This window comes from Octodon degus, unplaced genomic scaffold (assembly GCF_000260255.1).
Source record: "Octodon degus isolate 3935 unplaced genomic scaffold, OctDeg1.0 scaffold00104, whole genome shotgun sequence".
Taxonomy (NCBI): domain Eukaryota; kingdom Metazoa; phylum Chordata; class Mammalia; order Rodentia; family Octodontidae; genus Octodon; species Octodon degus.
In genome coordinates, this window is record NW_004524680.1 from 6866115 (window position 1) to 6883755 (window position 17641).

At 38.6% G+C, this 17641-nt stretch overlaps 1 protein-coding gene across 5 annotated transcripts in view; it reads left to right on the forward strand.

Moving 5' to 3' along the window:
* The window catches only part of Ptk2 (protein tyrosine kinase 2), a 365697-nt gene that overhangs the window by 239299 nt on the left and 108757 nt on the right, over window positions 1-17641 (forward strand). For all 5 annotated transcript variants that reach the window (XM_023723973.1, XM_023723974.1, XM_023723975.1 and 2 more), the window contains 2 exons: window positions 2695-2725; window positions 6023-6075. In XM_023723973.1, the coding sequence (XP_023579741.1) occupies window positions 2695-2725; window positions 6023-6075 (84 nt within the window). The remainder of the gene's footprint in view (window positions 1-2694; window positions 2726-6022; window positions 6076-17641) is intronic.

A 17641-nucleotide genomic window follows, 5' to 3' on the forward strand; every position in this document is an offset into this window, starting at 1 on the left:
AACTGATAGGTCTAGGTATATAACTAAAATACTTTTCATAAAAAGGGAACAGTTGTAAAGCTATGACACAGGGAAAAATACTTTAGACACATACTATAAAAAATTAAAGTTTTTATTTCAGATGCTCTCCAGCTCATACAGCACAGGATAGCCCATCCCATTATAAGAATGACCCTCAGAAAATATGGAGCATGAAATAGTATAGCAAAGGTGTAGACAGAAAAAGATAGATTCTTTTATAATTTCTGTAAAAAGATAACTGGTAATAACCACTCTTTGTAATCCAGTTGGAAAATATACTTCCATACTTGCCATCAGTGGAAACTGATGGATTATTACAGAAGGTGGTTCAGGAGTGTGCTCTCCCTATTTGTAGGCCTCCCAGAATCAGTTGTAAGGAAGAACTGTCATTCTTCTATCTTGTGACCTTTTCACTTTATAAAAGTTATCACTGAGAGCCCGGGGAGGTAGCTCAGTAGAATAAGCGCTTGCCTGGCAAGCACAGGGTCCTGAGTTCAATCCCCAGTACCGCACAAAAAAAAAAAAAAAGTTATCATGTTATTTAAAGCCTTCTTTCTGTCTGTGCCCAACTAGCTACTTAGGAAGTCACTGTTACCTACAAATAAAATAACTGATTTATTTTTCTCTCAAAGGAAATAGAAATTTCAACAGGGTTCAAAAGAAATTACAGTAATGTGTCATTTGAAAGGCTATATTATTAATTGATAGTATTGGATGAGGGATAGGTGGTGGTAGTGTTGGTGAGATAATGAACTAATCACCAAGCTGGATACAGTAATACACACTTACATCATTGCGGGATTCTTGGAGGCTGAGTTAGGAAAATCACAAATGCAAAGCCAGTCTAGGCAACTTAGCATAATAATGTCTCAAATATTTTTTAAAAAAAGCCTGAGGTACAGCTCATTGTGAAGGCCCTGTTTCAATCTCAGTGCCATAAAAATAGAATAAAAATCATGCTTTTTCCATTTTTTAGAAATGTGATCTTCATGGTATGACTTGGTTATTTTGCTTGAAAGTTAGATAGCTAAGGGCTGGTGAGATGGCTCAGTGGTCTAAAGCACCTACTTGGAACAAGCTTAGCAAAGCACAGGGACCGCGGTTCAATCCCCCAGCACCACGTGCCAGACAGCCCCGCCCCCTGGTGGGCTGAGCTGGCCACGCACACACACACGCACACACACACACAAATAAATAAATAAATAAAATTTTTTTTAAAAAGTTAGATAGCTATAAGATCGTAAATGATAGTTTGACTTGTTCTTTTGGAGGGGAAGAAGGGAGATAAGGTCTCAATATGTAGTGCACCCCAGCCTTGAATTCACAATGTATCCCAGGCTGACCTCAACCTCATGACACTCCTCCTGCTTCAGCTTCTTAAATGCCGAGATTACATGGTGTGCCACCACACCTGACTGGTGATACACTTCAGACTGAGTATCTGAAGCATATTGGGTATCTGTGGTGTATACACAGTATTCTCTAGGCCTCACAGAAGTCCCTACAAATTAGGTAATGTTACCTGTTTTATAAGCAAGTGAACAGTTTTTCAGGAAAACTGATTGATGTCTTGAATTCCTGCCAGGTACTTTGTGAGATATTAGGGATAATTCTGGACAGGGCAAGCAGTCTCTGCACATGTGTGCAGTGTGGTGAATTGTTTGCTACAGAAACTAGGAGGACCAAGCGGAGCACACCACTGTTGGAAAATGGTGTTCCAGTTGAGCTTCAGAGGACTAGTAGGCAGAGTATCTTTCCAGGCTTGCCTTGTGCTTTGAGGGAAGTATATGGCGTGCAGCAGGATAGCATCCAGGAATAATGAAAAATGAGAATGATGTAGAGTAGGCAGAACATCACATCTTTTTATGAGGTTATTGTTGAACATCCACCACTTTCCAGGCTCAGGATTGGCGATCTAGCAGTGCACAGAACAGTCAAATCCTAAATGCATGGAAATATGAAGAGGCAGAAGGACAGCAAACAAAATAATACATAGTGTATCAAGTGGTGATCAACTACATTAAGAAAAATAAAGCTCGGCTGTAAGGGATAGAAACCAGGGAAACAAGTCTTGAGTTTTTCTGGGATTGATCCACCACAAGCTGGTCACTATGCCCAAGGAATAAGCTGTCTGCTCAGCACTGAAAGCCCACTCTGAACATTTTTCCTAAATAGCTGCCTGGCATCCTTTCTAGCTGACTATGCTGTGGTCTCCTCTGGTCAACAGTAGGAGGCCTCTGTGGTGTTCTGGCATCTCCAGTGCCTTAATTCCTTCAACATCTATGCACCTGTAGGGTTTTTTTTTTTTTTTTTCCTTTTATGTTTCTCCATGATTCCTACACAGGCTTTATGATTAGTGAATGATTTTATCAAAATACAGAATGTTTAGGTCTTTGCCTTCACCTTTTAGTCTACTGGGAAAAAATCTTTTGTCTTTTTCTTTATTGTAATTTGCCCATAGCTTGTAAACAATGTGTCACGGTTTATGTTATAGTATTGAAAAAAAACCATGGGAACCAAAGATTAAGTGTAATTAATTGTAATGACTTGGTTTAAAGATTATTGCCAAAATACCAGATGAAGCTATTCCTTCTGCTCTGACTTCTAGGCATAATTTTTTCAAAAAGTAAAAGGACCTTCATACTTCTCTTTCCTTTTTTCTCCCCTCTGCAGAAGGCGAACGGGCTTTGCCATCAATTCCCAAGTAAGTGGTATTCTGTGCATATTGTTATTTGGTGTTGTGAGAAACCTTAAGGAATGTCCTATGGTTTATCATGTACTTTCTTGAAAAAGTGAACTTTATATATGATCAGAGATCTAGAAAACAATTACTTTAGAAAGAAATCAGTTAAAATTACATTAGGAACTTAGGCTTAATCAAAAAGTTTGTTTCTATTTAAGTTTAATAAGGGAACTAAATAACAGTCATGATTATAACATAGTATTAAACATTCACTTTTCTATCATTAGCATATATTTTTACAAGAACCTGAAAATAGGTACTATCTTGGCTATTTGACAAGTAGGAAAATTAAAGAGATGTAGTCTGTGGTACTATGTCTGTTTATTGTACCACTTTCATAATAGGTTTATTGGTCTCTAAAATTAAAGAACTTTCATAATTACTTTTGTATTCTCAGCCAGTATGCTAGAAACTGGGAGCCAAATGTGTAATATAAGTGAGGGTTTTTTGTGGGGCTTTTTTTTTTCCTCCAGTATTGGGGATCAAACTTGGGACCTTGTGCTTGCCAGGCAGGTGCTTATGCTGCTGAACCATATCCCTGTCCCCCAAATGTGAAATATAAAATCTAGCCTTTCAGGTGCATAGATAAATATATGTAGTAATGCTCCTAGGGGTGGGTTTATGTGCAAGAAGGATAGAAACACAAGAGGCCCAGGAGGAAGAAGTAGACCCTGAGTTCATCTTTGTTCTGTCCCTCTCCTCCTTGCCCAGTCCATTGCCAGTTGTCTAGTTCCACTTCCTAAATGAAAGTATCAAGTCTGTCCACTTTAGTGACTTTCCACTAACCACCACCACCCAATTTGAATGGTTGCTATTACCTGTCTAGGCTACTGCAGTAGATGTGGACCTCAAGGCCACCCCTAGCACAGTAGCTTTCTGAATGAATACACCGGATTCAGCAGGCAGTTGTATTTTCAGCTGTGATTTATTGTAAATGGCATAGTACAAAGGGCAAAGTTCAGGGAATGTAAGGAGCAAGCTTCCATAGGTTCTCCCCTAGGAATGTATACCCTGAAGCCCCAGCTGTGAGTTGGGGTGGCACATGTGAAATATTGCCTATCAGGACATGGCACTCAGGGTTTTTAGGGGAACAGATCATATGTATACTCGCTACCTGGCATATAACAGCCAGACTCCTGAGAACTTGGTACAAATCATATTGTTTATACAAATAGTTCCGGTACACTGAGCCACCTTAATCAATTAGCTGATGATGGAAATCATCCTAAAATCCCAAACAACCTATGTAAACAGGCCAGTCTGAGATCCACTGTGTATCTCAGTCTACATTCTTTAAACACTTTTGTCTACACTCTTCCTATTGAATCTTCATGTCTAGTTCTGCCCATCATCCTGTCCTTTCTTTATGCTGCAGCTCTAGAGACTGTTCTAATAAAAGTTTGCCTGACTTGTTGTCAGTCTTGGGGCAAGTTCCAACATTGTTAGCTTACAGGTTCCTCCCTGATTATTCCTTGCTGACTCCTTCAGCCTTATTTTTTGGCACTCATCCCATGTTCTTCCTCAACTCCATTGGACTTTTCAGTGGCTGGACCAAACCTCTGATCTTTCCCTGCAGTTCATGGTCAGTGTTCTGCCTCTGTATGACACAATCTGCCTCTTAACTCCTTTTCCTTGCCTAAGCCTTGCTCATCTTTCAGGTCTCTTCCTGTGTCACTTCCCCTGGCAACCTGGCTCCCAGTCCGGGGCATCCTAGTTGCCTTTTCTTATAACATCTTCTGCATAGTACTTGGCACACTTCTGAAACCAGCCTATGTGATTGTCTATACCTTTAGTGGACAGTAGAAGTGTAGACACTTCTCTGATCACAAGGGTTTTGTGGAGTTACAAGCATGACTGTGGCCAAGAACTCAGCTGTATCTGGTCAGTGCACTCTACCTGTGGATGAGGGAAAAATGAATACAACAGCTTTTTCCCAGTTTTGAGCTCGCACATTCAAGTCAGCCCTATTATTAGACATTGAAGAGTGTCCCAGGAACTGATGCATACTTAGATAATCTTCAGTTAAAAGTTCAGGGTGGTTTTTGAAGATTAAAGCAGGGTGTCAAAAATATAGGTAAAAAATAAGCTAGTAGGTTAGATGTGGTAGCAGACTAAAAAAACTGTATAAACAGAATGCCCTCAAATCACTGGCAGGAGCACACTGTTACTGCTGTTGATCAAAAAGTGATAGAAAACAAGCAAGATGAGAAAGTTTATAGGTAGCAGCATGCGTGAATTGGTATTATTAGGGAGACCTAATTATTGACAACAGAATAAGAAAGCAAACAGTATAAATTACTTACAAATGGAAATTGAGTTACTCCCCAATGAATATAGTTGAAAGACAGTTTCATGTTGAGTATTCTTAGTTATCCAAAGAGAATTTTAAATTTCAGTATTTTCTAGTATAAATTCTGCATACTGGAAAAAGTGTCCACTCAGTACTTCTGTAGTAAATGCTTAGAGATCTAGGTTTGTTTTTGTTGTTATTTTTAATCAAAAAACCAAGATAAATGACATCTAACGAAGTAGGGCTTGTTTTTTCTCTGTGCCTTGTAGTTTCCAAAATTTTTAAACAATGCTTACATTTTAAAAATGTCACCAAAATTTTTGGCCAAAGTTACTTTAATGGGGCTGAATATGTAGAAAGCTAATGTTTTTGAATCATGTCATGAATTACCAGATACATTAAGATTACGTTTTCCATGTGCAAATGGTATGTGTTAATATACTTCTTGATTTTTTTTTTTTTATTTTTACATGCTACAGATTTAAGAACCAGTCATGCTACCATCTCAAGTTGATTTAGGGGAACAAACTCAGTTCCCAGTATATGGCCCATTTCTCATAATTTTGAGCATTCTCTCTCAGTCTATCATTTAAATGTAAGTTCTTGTATAATTTATGCATACCACTTTATATGGTATGTGTGGTTTTACTCATTCTCATGAGTAACTTCCACAGTGGTTCAGTGTTCCTTGTGCTACTGGGGGTCACACCTAGGGCTTTGTACATGAGAGGCAAATACTACCACTCAGCCACACCCAATCAGTTACCAGTTTTAATTTATTCTTTGAAATATCAAAGCATTCTGCCCATGTTAAGTGGTAATAGAATCCAGTTTTTAAGAAATTCACCTAAAATTTAATCTCCCTGGAAAATGGCATTGTCCTCCTAATCCATGATAGCTCCATATTTGAGGGGCCTTGTGGTTTGGTCTGGACAGTGCAGCATTCAACTTTTGCCCCTCTGTTCCAGGTTGGCCAACAGTGAGAAGCAGGGTGTCCGAACACATGCTGTCTCCGTATCAGGTAAGGGGCAAAATAATGACTTTACAGAGAGAGCAAGCTGCAACATGTGGGAATGTTGTTTGTCCATTTTTAATGTGTTTGCTGAATTCTAGACTAGTTTATAAAAATAAATTATTTGTATAATATTGCCCTCACTATATATTTTAAGTTTTAAAGTCATTTTAATCATAGAGTGAAAGTTTTACTTTTGAAGTTGGCATTATAATTAATCTTTGCAGAACAGAGTATACTTACATATTCATTGTTTTTTGAAGCTCAAGAAGTGTGAAGCATTTTATAATGGTTATTGTCTTTTCTGATTACGTAAAATGTTAGGATCTTGGTGTTTTTTAAATATAGTTAAAATAGTCCACAAGCATTATTTTAACTATCTGCTGTTGTGAGCAGCGTGGTCTATATTTTTGGCACGTTTTCAAAATATATGTGCACTTCTTACACCTCTAAAAATGTGGGAGATAAATAAAGAGAAAGGAGAAAGTATCTTTCAAGGACCCCACCTGGGTGTCTTAAAGAACATATGCTATACTATTTGTACATGCACACATATGCATAACATCTGTTCTGAGATATAAATGTGAACATACATGTTTCATTTCTAAAACATCTTCCTGTTAACTTAATGTCAGTATACAAAAGACTCAGTTCCTGTTTCAGTTTTGAGGTTTTTTTCTTTAAGTTAATTTTGTACTTTTGCCTCCTTGATCTTGGATTTTTTTTTTTTTTTTTAGTGTCCAACATAGAAATGCAGCATACTTTTTGTGTGTGTGAGCAAACATGACACCAGCCCTTTCTTCAAAAATGTTTGTGCTTGTGTGTACATGCCTGGTGGAAATAGTAACAATGCATGTTGTAGTGTCAGCTGAGGGATCACTATTCCCCTACGAATACAATGGAGAGGAGTTTGTCAGTGCTCTTGTTCGCTGACTGGCCATATCAGGTTGCCATATGTTTTCCAGAAAAGTGAAATTATCCTTCAAGCTGAATCCAAGATTTAGGGAGTAGCCTCAGGTTTCCAGAAGCAACTTAGGGGTGCCTCTCAGCCCTCAGCATTTGTGCTTGATTGGTCCATGGTGGGAGCAGAAACTCGGCAAGAGAAACCATTATATCCTGTAGGAGGACAGAAGCAGCCACAGAGCATCTGAGACCATTCTGTTGAATGGGTGAGATCTGAGTTGGCCTCTGAGTAACTTCTAAGCACGGTGGTCTGTCTTTATGTCAACCTGAAAGGCATCTTTTGAGATGAGCCTCAAGATGTCGTGGCCTCTGGCTGATTTATTAACCATACATACTCCCCCAGCAACTGAGGCATGAGAGCAAGCTGAAAGAAATACTCTTCTATTTGGTTGATGAATACTATTCTTTGTATCTCTTTAGATAATAAGGTAGAATCTACCAGAACCTTCAAATTTTGTTTTACTGATTTCATCAGTACCCTGTATTCTTTAGGTTTCAACCCCAACATCTCCTCCAACAGGTGGTTATCAACAGGCTTCTCCCTTTCACTTTCCTAGCCAACTCCTTGAATTCTCCAACTTTTCATTCTATTTTAGAGCAAATTAAGAAGAAAGTTAGCTGACTTTGAGGAGCATTTGTAGGAGATACTGGTCCAAGTTTTGGTTTTTGTTTTCTCCTCAAAACAGTCAAATGATATATTTTGTCTTGTGGCAGAGAGGTCAATAACTTGCCCAAGGTTACCAGCCTAACAAAAGGTAGAGTCATTATGCTTGAGTATCTGACTTCAATTCTATGATTCTGACTTTGTAGAGTTTTTTCCCCGTAGGAAAAAAAAGAGATAGTATTTTTCCCCTGCTTATTTCTTTGATCACTACTACATTAATTTAAATGAGCAATTATTTGCTTAGAGACTTAGAGTAAAACTTTAGTACCCATCAGATGATGCTCAGACTACTTAGCTCAGCCCTTCAAGACCATCTGCATGTTTCCCACTGTTCCCTTGTTGTTTCTCAGACACATTCAGTTGAGATTGTTATCTCCCTTTTAGCCCTAGCTCTGCTGCAGCTTTCCTGTTCACCCTGTTCTTCCTGTCATTGTGTTATAGTATCTGTTCTCTAGAGCTAGTGATATTTTCATGCGTTACTATTATCACATGATTTATAGTATAGGCAGAGAAGAATGATCAGTGTCCAGTGGATAATTAATGATGTGACTAATTATCCCGAGCCTTGGTGATGTGACTAGTTATCTAAAGGACTAATTGTCTTAGTCTTTGGTCATTTTGCCCACTGTTTGCTTACTTAGGCAAAGTAAGAATAACAATTATAGTATTTTTCTATCTTTCATGAAGATGTAAAACCTACCATCTTCCTGAAGCCTGCGTACAGTGCAGTGATGGTATACTTAGCCCAAACACTGATATTCAGCATTTCTAGGAATATCTCTGCTCAGATGATAACCTAGAAAAACAGTCCGTTAACAAATCCCAAATTTATTTCTCTGTTGTTGTTTACCTCTTGTGTGGCATGTTGTGCTGGTGCTCTATCCATGACCCTGTTTCTGCCAGGCCCTGTGGAGTCAATCTTACTGCAAGGCTGTTCCGTGTGCAGGCCAGTCAGGTGAAACTGTGATCTAATTATACACCAGCAACATAGATTGTCTTCTTTTTTGTCACGTCACTTCATTAATCCCTACAGATAGACATTCCAGTTGTATATTCACCATTGATATTAATCTCTTCAAATACTTGAATAGTTTGGATGGTAGGCACTATTCTAGATGTACATCTTAGGAGAATTCATCTTTGAAATTTAGACAATCTTTCTCTATAAAAGTAAGATTAGTGGAGATCCAGAAAATTATTTAATAGAATAATACATTTCTGTGATCTTAAAAGGGAAATTTAAGCCTAATATAGAGCTCAGAAAGGCCTTAGCAGGTATCCGAGAGACTAGTGTTGAGTAGTCAGTCTTGGATGATCTATAGATGTGCTCAGAGAGGGAGGAATGGCCTGCCTGATCTGGTTACTCCTGTGAGTGCACAGGACTAGAGAGATACTTCCAAATTAGTGAGTAGAACTGAATTTCAAATATTTTGACTTGAATTTGCTTGGTTAGTTTTTGTGTTTGTAGATATTTGTTTGTTTTTGGTAAGCAGACCCTTGCTTGAGAGATCAAATCTTAGACATGATCAGAAATACACGATCATGATGCTGTTACATTATGTCCATGGCTTTCGTTTGGATTTTACATAAGACTATATAAATTACACATTTACTTTTTATATCTCATCATGACAGTGAGGACAGTGATCTCTTTCATTTTCCAGTAGAAGTGTTTAATTGATTGTGTCTACCAAGACTTTTATGCCAGAAAAACAAATGTATCACCGTAGAATATTTTGTCAGTATCATTACATATATTTAAAATTTTTAACTGATTATTTTGGCTCAGTTATTAATCACAAGGCATACTTTTCATATATAAGATTTGGTTTGGTATTTTAAGTTAGTGACTGAAAATTATTGTGAATTACACCCTTGACTTACAAATTCATTTTGTTCATGAGGACTGGTTGTAACTCAAGTTGATTATAAGTCAAGACTTTTTCCCATAAGAAATAATGGAAATACCCATAAAGCATTCCAAAGAACCAGAGAACCCCTCAAATAACCTTTTCATAATAAAAGAGTTGTACAATTTGTATAATTTACCACAAATACCAATAATTTTCCTAGTATATTCGCCAAAAGTTATAAAATGTGCCTACTTTACTAGATACAGTTTCATACTATACTCACCATTCAAACTGACATCTTTGGCTTGCAGGAAGGGAAAATGAAATGGAAGGTGGTTATTTTTTGGGCGAAGAGACCCCATATGTATCAGGAATCTGACTCTCCAGTGTCCTTTCTCTCCTTGGGAGAGAGGCTATTGTCCGCTAGGACCTACTTCTACTTTACTAGGTCTCAACACTTTCAGAACTTAAAACTGGTCTAAGGTTGCCTTGGCTCACTAGGTCTCATCATTTTCAGAACTTAAAACTAGTCTAAGGTTACCTGCTTTTGTCTTTTCTTTAACACAGTATAACATGACATTGTCATTAAGCAAGTGAATGCAACAATTGACATTTTCTTCATCTGGGTGGGTCTTCTCTACAGATATTTGTAGTTTTCTCTTTTCAGGATTTCTTATATTTTAGAAGAAGATCTTTGTTGCACACTGATTGTTAAGATTCCCACTCCTCTTCAGCTGCCATTCCCTCTTGCTCAGCCAGAAGTTACTAAAGTTCCTCTGTACACAATTCTGAGTGCTCTCCCACCAGTTCAACATCACCCCTATCTACCTGCAAGCCTATGAACTCTGCTACAGTGACAGTGTCATCAACCAATCACAGGGTCAGTTGAAGGCTCAGGTTCCACTACAAAGCCTTCAAAGTCTCTCGTATATAGGCCACACTTTTTCCAGGTCATTTTGGTGTCCTTAGAGAGACATTGGCCTAGGATTTCTCAGTTAGCCCCAAACAGGAAAGAATGTTTTAATGTTCCTTCTAGAACTCTTTAAGGGTTAACTCCGTATCTGAGACCATCTGAAAGCACTTCAGGAACAGTTCCTTGGTATATAGCTTCTTAAAATTAGTTATACTCTGCTGGTCCGCAAGCTGTAGTAAGTGGTATATTAGTGGAAGGAGCTCGACTGAGAGCCAAGTGAATTGTTCAGCCAGTTCTTTCAAATCTCATAGGTGAGCAGGAACATTATCCATGATGAAGAGAACCTTGCATGGTAAACCTTTGTCTTCTATAGATAACAGTAAGACAGAAAGCCTCCCTGATCCACTCAAGAAAAAATACTCCATAGTTACCCTGACTTTTATATTAGATCTCCACATGACCTCTAGCCTATTCTTCATGACTTTGTTTTCTGAACACTTTAGGGGTCTCAGAGATAAACCAAGAGAGGCTTTATCTTGAGGTCACCACTTAGCCATAAGCTTAGCCTATCCTTCATAGGCTTGTGGCCTGACAGTTTTCTACTCTTCCCGGTAGTGCATGTTCTTCTTGGCATTTTCTTCCAGAAAAGGCCAGTTTCATCATACTTGAAAATTTGATACGCACAATAGCCATTTATCAGTGTTACTGTTCAGAAGTGGTGTATGTGATTTTTAACAACCCTTTTATCAAGGGCCAGCCAAATAGCTAAGTGGATTAAGGCACCTGCAAGCAGGTGCACGCTCCGGGGGTTTGGTCCCTGGGCCTGCTGTGCTGACCCTGCTCCCCGGGACGTGCTGAACTGGCAATTGAGACTGGGCGTGGTAGCGCATACTTGTAATCCCTGCTTCTGGGAGGCTGTAAACTGGTGGATCACTACTAGTTCAATCTAGTAGTGAGACCCTAAACACCCTGTAGACTCTTCCCTAAAATTAAAAAAAAAAGAAATAAACTTTTCTCAGCACGGGTTGTTTTACCATGCCTAGTTACACTATGAACCCCAGTTCTCACTTTAAAATTGTGAAACCAACCCTTACTGTCATGAGATGTTTCACCATTATCACTCGTTGATATATTATCCTTTACAAGATCTGCATTTATAGCCCTAGCTTTTTCACCACTTAAAAACTCAGCTAGGTACATGAGAGAGCCTGGCGGGGATGGTGAATTTTGACATGCTGCATGTATTAGCAAGGTTCAGTCTCACAAATGTCACTCCATATCTCATTATTTCTCCACAGTTCAGTTTCCTTCTTTTCTATTGTGATTGCTTTCTTTGGGTGGGTGTGGGGGCTAGCTCAGGATGCCTTAAGGGCAGGTCTGGTAAGGCATGAGGATCTAGAGATCGAACCACAGTATCCTGAGCCTGACTGCCTTTGCTTAAGCAGGCACTTAAACAACTAATCTAATGGGCAGGCCTCCTATAAGGTAGTCGAAATGTTACTGATAATCATGTATACAAAGTGACAAGTATTGGATGTGACTGGCCTATACTAACAGAAATTCTTCTAGTTCACTGTGATACTAGGAGAGACTCAGCCTTTGAGAAGTTTGCAGTCAGCCCTGACTTCATAAACTCCCACTGGCTGGTGTGCTGTGCATGGATAAGGATGTAAATGAACAGAGCCCAGCCGTGCTGCCTCCTGTCTCATAGCCCTCCCCTCTTCTCCTGCCTTGACAGCTTTTGATAGACTCCTCTGCCATACTAAGATATGAAACTGCTTAACCAACCACATTGCACAGTTTGGTTTGGTGTGGTGTGGTGTGAATTGGTTTGGTTTGGTTTTGTGGTTTCTGAAAGAACTGAGAACACTCTGAAGTCATGTACATAATCAGGTGCAAAGTGTAGAGGTCTATTAGAGATAATAGAGGCAAAATGACATTCTATTTCCTTACCCTGACCCTGAACTGAAGTTTTTGGTCCAAGTCATTTCTTGAAGTTGCAAGACCTGCCTGGCAGGGAGCAAACTAAGTAAGGCACTTTCAAATTTTAAAAGACCAAATGAAAAGATAAACAAATTCTTGTCCCCACAAATCTTTCACCTTAGTTCTATGAATTTTGTTTCCAGAAGAAAGTTTCTTCTCCCTAGTGGCTTCTGTTTTATATAGGGAATGAAATGCTTCATGAAAGTTCTTTGAATGGAGCTGATTTTCTCTTTTATAATGATGTGTGTTTCACAGAAGTACACTTGAGTATACTAAAGTACTCATGGGATAGCCTCTGGCTAAACTGATTTAAAATGTTAATAACCTTTAGTAAGTATTTTAAACAGTTGATTACCAAAATTCAAGAAGCCCAAGTCTCATATTGCTAAATATAAAATAGACACCATTGACATCAAAAGGTCTAGTTCTTTCTAATTCTCAGAGGAATGCTTTGATCTTTAAAAATATAATTCTAAAAGTTAGACCTCAGCCCAGCCCCCAACCCTTGTTTGTAGCATATGGTACCTAGACAGTAATTGTAAATTAAAATCAGGCAGAATAAGTCAAAACAAGCCAAAGAAATAAAATATTGTAATAAGTGCCACTATGTGTTATACTTCTAAATTATTATACATTTTTCTTTCATAGAAATTTTTAAACATACACAGAATAGAATTCTATAATAATTTTCCACATTATCACCCATAGTCAGTGATAAATAAAACTTAACCTTCAATCTTATTTCACCTCTGCCTCTATCCTCTTAGACAGACACACATTTCCCATTGGTTACCTTATAGCTAACCTAAGGCATAATTCACCTCTAAATATTTCTTTAAAATAGCTTTTTAAAAAACAGTAACAAAAAAAAAAAACAACCAGTAACATCAAGTGTCCAGATTGCCCTGATTACCCCATTTCACACTTGGTTTTGTCCAATGTAGAGTCAAACAAATACTGTTGAACTTTAGTGCCCCCTCCCCCTTGTGTCTGTCAGCTAGTCCTCCCTGTTTGTTGGTTGGTTTGCTATTAAAGCTATTTGTAGAAGAATTGTGGCACTTAATCTGTACTTCCTACTCTCTATGAATTAGTTTTATGGCATTGTTTTCTTTATCCTGTCATCTCTGGACTCTTTGTTCCTTGTTAGCTGCTTAGTAGAATTTAAAGAAATTTGAAGACAGGTGTGGTAGTGCATACTTTGTAATCCCAGGAGTCTGAGGCATGAGGATCACAAATCTGAGGGGAGCCTGGGCAATTTAGCAAGACTGCTTCTCAAAATAAAAAGGGGAGAGATTGTAGGTCATTGTGGACACTTACTTAGTATGCAGGATCCTGGGGTTTGATCTTTTGGTACTACGCACACACACAAAATATTTGATTGAGGTCCAATGATTTTTTTTACCCCCTGCAGGAGCAATACTTCATAAATGATGAATACTTGTGTCCATCTCTTTGTTACATTAGATTGATGGGTGGTTTAACAATCCACGAGTCTTACCTAATTGTCTTAGCAACTCTTGGTAAACCTGGCTAACTTTCATCAGGGCCACAGCATGGCCACAGACCAATTTCTCATGTCTTCTCCAACTTCTGCCATTTCATTACCCTCAGGAGTAGTTGCTACTGAAAAGATAAAAAAGCTTACCCCTTTATCAGTTTTTAAAATAGAGTTTTACCTTGTTACTTAGGTGTTGGTCCCCCCCAGATATATTTTTTTTTTAATATATCACTAGAAATTCCTGAATTTTTAGCATTGTTGGAGTGGGGAGTTCCCCCATGTCCGCTGCAGGTTGGATGACTTGCTGGGAAGACTTTCACAGAACACAGAGCTCAAGTAATGTTCAGTATCATCTTTACTAAACCAGAGGTATGGTCAAAAGGAAATACTGCTTTGCTTGTATAGCTACAAGCCAAAAGAAAAGTAAGTGATCCACTGGGACTGACTTCATCTTGTCCTTTATCCCTGATTATGACAGTTCCTAGGGAAGCCCAGGCCCCCTTGGGACCCCATGCCTTCTGCATATGCCCTCCTCCTGCTCTTGCCTAGTTTCTAATACCCTTTACCTCTGCCATGAACCTGCTTGTCATTTTCCTGTAAAGCAAACTAGCCCTCAGTGTGAGTGAGGGCAGTGCTACCCCTTAATGCTCCTGCAATGCTACTGATGATGGGTGTCTTTTCTGTGGAACCCACATTGTAGAGAACTGCAAGTGAGGCAAGTACTATGTCCCTTAGCCTCTCATTGTCACAGTCTTACTCACTCACTGAGTGTACACCCTTCACATTAGTCCTTGCACCACTTCTGCCAACCTCAGTACTCACCTTGGGGCTCGTTTTGTATTTATGGCTTATCAAGCTCTCCCAACCCCAGAATCCTTCTCTGACCTCCACACTCCCACAGCATTGTCCGCTCACCTTGTGCACTCAAGTCTCATAAGCACCTCACGTACAGTGCATTCAGGAAGAACTTCTGCTCCCCCAGCCAAGCAAAGCCTCTGCCTCCTGCATTCACTACATGGCTGTCCTTCCTCGTGGCTGGTATGCCATCTTTGGGTCATTCTTGATGTTACTCTACTCTCTCCTCCCACATCCAGCCCCTTGTAAACCCTAATAGATTTCTGTCTTTCCAATACCTTCACAATCTTCCTTACCATCCATTATTTCCTTTCATATTTCAATCTCGCTCCTCAATTATTGCAGTTTTGCTTTCTCTCTTGGCAGGCTCCAGGAAGCCTTTAAAGTAGAGTAGCTCATATTACTCATTCACCCTTAACATTGTACCAGTTCCTTCTAGCTCTGAAGATCTTATTTTGGGGCATCAAAGATGAAAGCCACCAAAACAAGCAGAAAGTGTTGGGGAATGGCCAAATGTGTGTTTAATAGAAGAATAAAAGGAAAAGCTCCTTGCTTGTTAAGGAGGGGCTCTTTAAATTAAGACACCATAGGTGTTTATGTATTTTTATACAGATTTTGGTGTAGGAAAATGTGACAGAGCTCAGGAATGCTGCTGGTTGCCTGTTGGCCTTTGAGGTCCAGGAAGCAAGCTACTTTATTTGCATTCACTTCTTCTAAGGCTTCTTGCATTTGTTTAGGGACCTGTTCTTTTCTTACTTAATTATTCAGGTCCTCTGATATGTTAACTTACTTAAGTCTTGACTTGATTCACCTAGGACCTGAGTCTCTTTTGCCTAACTTCCTCTTTGTTCTGGCTTTAACATTATTTGAATAAAAAACACAGGCTGTATCATGAGCTTACAAAGTCTTTAACTCTTTGGGCCTCTGTGTTACTTCACTGAGTATGTCTGCCATCTTCCCTGTCCCCCTAATGCTAAAGCTTCATCTACCATGCTGACCACCATACTGTTCCTCTCTCTGTTTGCTGTGTGCCTGACCTATACTGGCCTTTGTAGATAAATACATGGCCACTGTCTTTCTCCTAGACGTCTTGAATGCCTCCTTCTATAATTACATATCCAAAGTTGCAGATCTGCATGGAAATACTTATGCTCTGTCTGTCTTCATAGCACTTAAACGTTGATAGATTGTACAATTTATTTATCTTTCTCTTATACTAGAAGCTAAGCTCAGTAAGTTAAGGGATAGAGGGGCTGTTTTGTTTGCTGCTGTAACCCCAGGATCTGTGTGATGTGCCTAGCACATGGTAGGTGCTCAAAAAAAAGAAAATGGTCATCTTTAATAAACTGAGTCCTGATACCATTTTTCTGATGCAGAATGATGTTCTTGGTATTTTTCAAGTAAAGTTAATATCTTAAAAAATTAATTTGCTTTTAAGATAATATGACTAGTATACCATTGTTTAAAAATAGTGTGGAAGTTAGGAATAGCTGACACCTGTGAAGTGGCTACTCTGAGCCAGCTGCCCAGGGAATCCTCCCTCAGGTCTGCCTAGCCTAAGATTGTTTCTATCCCGTTTTACAATTATGAAAGCAAAAATAAAAGTTAGGTAACCTTCCCAGTGTCAGAGTGTTTGAATCCAGATTGTCTTGACTTCAGAGCCTGTGTTTTATCATAATTTTATTCTTAGAAAATGACAACACAAATAATGAATGTAGACTTAACAATTCATTACTCGGGTCTGCTGTGCTTAGTGTGGGTTTCTTAAGATTGGAAACATTGTCTTATGGAATTATCATTATCAAAATCAAGAAATTTAATACTGACAGAATGCTTTCATCCACAATCTGTATTCATAATTTATCCCTGTAACTTCTCACATAGCTCTTGACTCCTGATTTTCCCCTCCCACACCCAAATCCAAGGTCCCAGCCATCTTCACACAGAGTATTGATTTGTTAAGTCAGGCCCATAGTCACGAATAAGCTAGAGAGTGCAGTACACTTCTGGTCATCACATAGGAAGTCCAGCAGTGTGGTATGTGGAAAAGATAGCTTTTCAAATCAAGCAGTAAGGTGAAATGGTCAATAAATGTCATTGTACTCAAACGTATCATTTCAAAAATATTACAGAAGTGCATATTTCAGTTCTCATTCTTACTCCTTGTATGTTGATACTGTCAAATGAAACCTTTGCCATCTTGGCAGCCAAATTATCCTAACCATCAAGACTTTTATTGATGGTGCCCTATATACCTGAATACTGTGTATGTCAATGACACGTTAATATCTAGAATATGTTGAAGGCTTCATTCCTTGCTTGTACTTGACTGATACATGTCCACTGTTGCCATACTGTTATTCTTGCTTCTGTGTTCTCACTGCTTAGCTAGAGTAAAGCATCCTCTCAAATCAGTTTTGAGTACATGAATGAGTGAATGCTTTAATATAAATAATACAGCGAGTGTGTTCAAACATCCTCATTACCAGTTTTTATGTTAAGGTAATGTAGATCTGTGCGTCTCCCTTAGCTGATGAATTGGGATAAATAGCTCAAACAACTCTTTTCACAATGACTTACACTAGTTTTCTATAATTTTGTCTTTCTGGTTGAATGTTCTTTATTCTTGAATTATTTATTGGGTGTTTTGTTTCGTTTGGTTGTGGTTTTGTGATTTATAAAAATATCTGTACCTTCATTAACTGGATCTCCATGACTGGGAACATTTCATTATGTCTTTTGTATCCAGTGCATATCTTTATTAAAACATAAAATTATATTTTAAAGTACCATTTTTTTAAACTGCAAGTCAATCATAGTAAGAAATAAAGTATACCAGTAACAAA